This window comes from Buceros rhinoceros, unplaced genomic scaffold (genome assembly GCF_000710305.1).
Source record: "Buceros rhinoceros silvestris isolate BGI_N320 unplaced genomic scaffold, ASM71030v1 scaffold21798, whole genome shotgun sequence".
NCBI classification, from domain to species: Eukaryota; Metazoa; Chordata; class Aves; order Bucerotiformes; family Bucerotidae; genus Buceros; species Buceros rhinoceros.
The window spans coordinates 19,912-21,553 of NW_010425638.1; the positions used below are offsets into that span (position 1 = coordinate 19,912).

Here is a 1,642-nt window from a genome sequence, read left to right on the forward strand (position 1 = left end):
GTTTCTAGCGCTCGGGATGCTTGGGGAGTGGCTCGGGGGCTGCCGTTAGTTGCTGCGAGGAGCCCGTCCTGCCGTGCAGATGTGTTTGATTGGAGCGGCGCGAGGGTTATTTTCTTTTGACTGAAGGCAACCCAGCCCCGGCGGATTAAGCTCTTTGTGTGCGCGCGAGTGTGACTTCATGGGAGCTACTCCTGCAAGACTGGCTGCAGGGCTCTCGGGCACCATCCTCTAGGTTGGGGGGACTCTCCTGGAGGAGGGGGAGACTCTTGTTTCTGTGGCTCTGAGACGATGCCGGGACTGTAGCTCCCTCCACAGCGTGCTCGGGATGGCTGTCTATGCCCTCACCGGCTTCTCGCTCGTCAGCCTGCTCAGCTTTGGCTATTTATCCTGGGACTGGATGAAGCCCAGTTTGGTGGCCGATGTGGCCATGGATCCCATGGAGAAATCATTGCCTCCCACCTTCTCCAGGCCACCCCACATCATCTTCATTCTGACTGATGACCAGGGCTACCACGATGTCGGGTATCACGGCTCAGATATCCAGACGCCCACGCTGGACAGGCTGGCAGCCGAGGGCGTTAAGCTGGAGAACTACTACATCCAGCCCATCTGCACCCCGTCCCGGAGCCAGCTGATAACCGGCAGGTAAGCCAGTGCCTGCTCACACCCCACTTGTGTCCATCCTTCCGTCCCTTCCTTAGCCGTGTGCATCTTAACCCCAGCTTGCTGCTAGACAGTTGCCCCGACGCACTGGCAGATGATGGAGATCCTCCAGAAAAAGGCCTCTTGCTGCCTTTCTCTAGAAGGCTCCCTGGGTAAATGGTTGGTTTTTTCACGAGATAAATAACATCACATGGTTAGGCCAAAAATGTGGATGCCACTGGGTAACCACATCACTTTGGGAGAGGGAGGTCTCTGGCAAAGAGCTGTGTCCACAGGGCAGTCTCATGCTGCTGTTACACTGGCCCTTGGGACTTTGCTGCTGGGCCTCGGGGTCTAAGGATCATTCTCCCCTGCATCTGCAAGTCCGTTGGACCATGCTTTTCCTGCTTGTGCGTTCAGTGCTGCACTGGCCAGGGCAGGCTGGATGCTGGTCCATCACCCTCTTTAATGGAGGCACAGCCAAATCTCCCCTGATCCTGGGCTCTTCTGCCTCTTGGGAGAGATGGGGCTTTTCCTGGAGCCGAGCTGGGAGGTCAGCGCTCACCATAGGCGGATTTCATCAGATCATCTCCTGCTGAGGAGAGGGCTCCAGGGATATGTTTATGGATGTGGTCACCTACTGCCTGGGGATGGTGGAGCCCTGTCAGAGCCCAGCCACCTCCCCTGGGCTGGCAGCAGCAGGACCAGCTGCTGGTGGCATTCTGGGAGAGCTGCCCAGTGTGCTTTTGAGATGTTTGCTGAGCTCACTTTCTTTTTTTATTTTTATCATCTGCTTTTGGTACTTTGGCATGGATGAGAAGCACCCTGTCTCTGGTGTGGATTTGCTCCACAGGCTTGGGGTGTGTGACACAGAGAGCTGCATCCATTTGGGGCGTCTGGTAGATAAGTGCTGTCATGTCCCCACCCAGCGCTGCTCCCCATCACCATTGATTCCTCCTGGCTCGTTCGCAACAGGTACCAGATCCACACAGGGCTGCAG

At 56.7% G+C, this 1,642-nt stretch overlaps 1 protein-coding gene across 1 annotated transcript in view; it reads left to right on the forward strand.

The window, feature by feature from the left end:
• Positions 1-325: 325 nt before the first annotated feature.
• The window catches only part of ARSI (arylsulfatase family, member I), a gene marked incomplete at its 3' end in the record, with an annotated part of 2,788 nt that continues 1,471 nt past the window's right edge, over positions 326-1,642 (forward strand). The window contains exons 1-2 of the mRNA XM_010141226.1: positions 326-645; positions 1,618-1,628. Coding sequence (XP_010139528.1) covers positions 326-645; positions 1,618-1,628 — 331 coding nt within the window. The remainder of the gene's footprint in view (positions 646-1,617; positions 1,629-1,642) is intronic.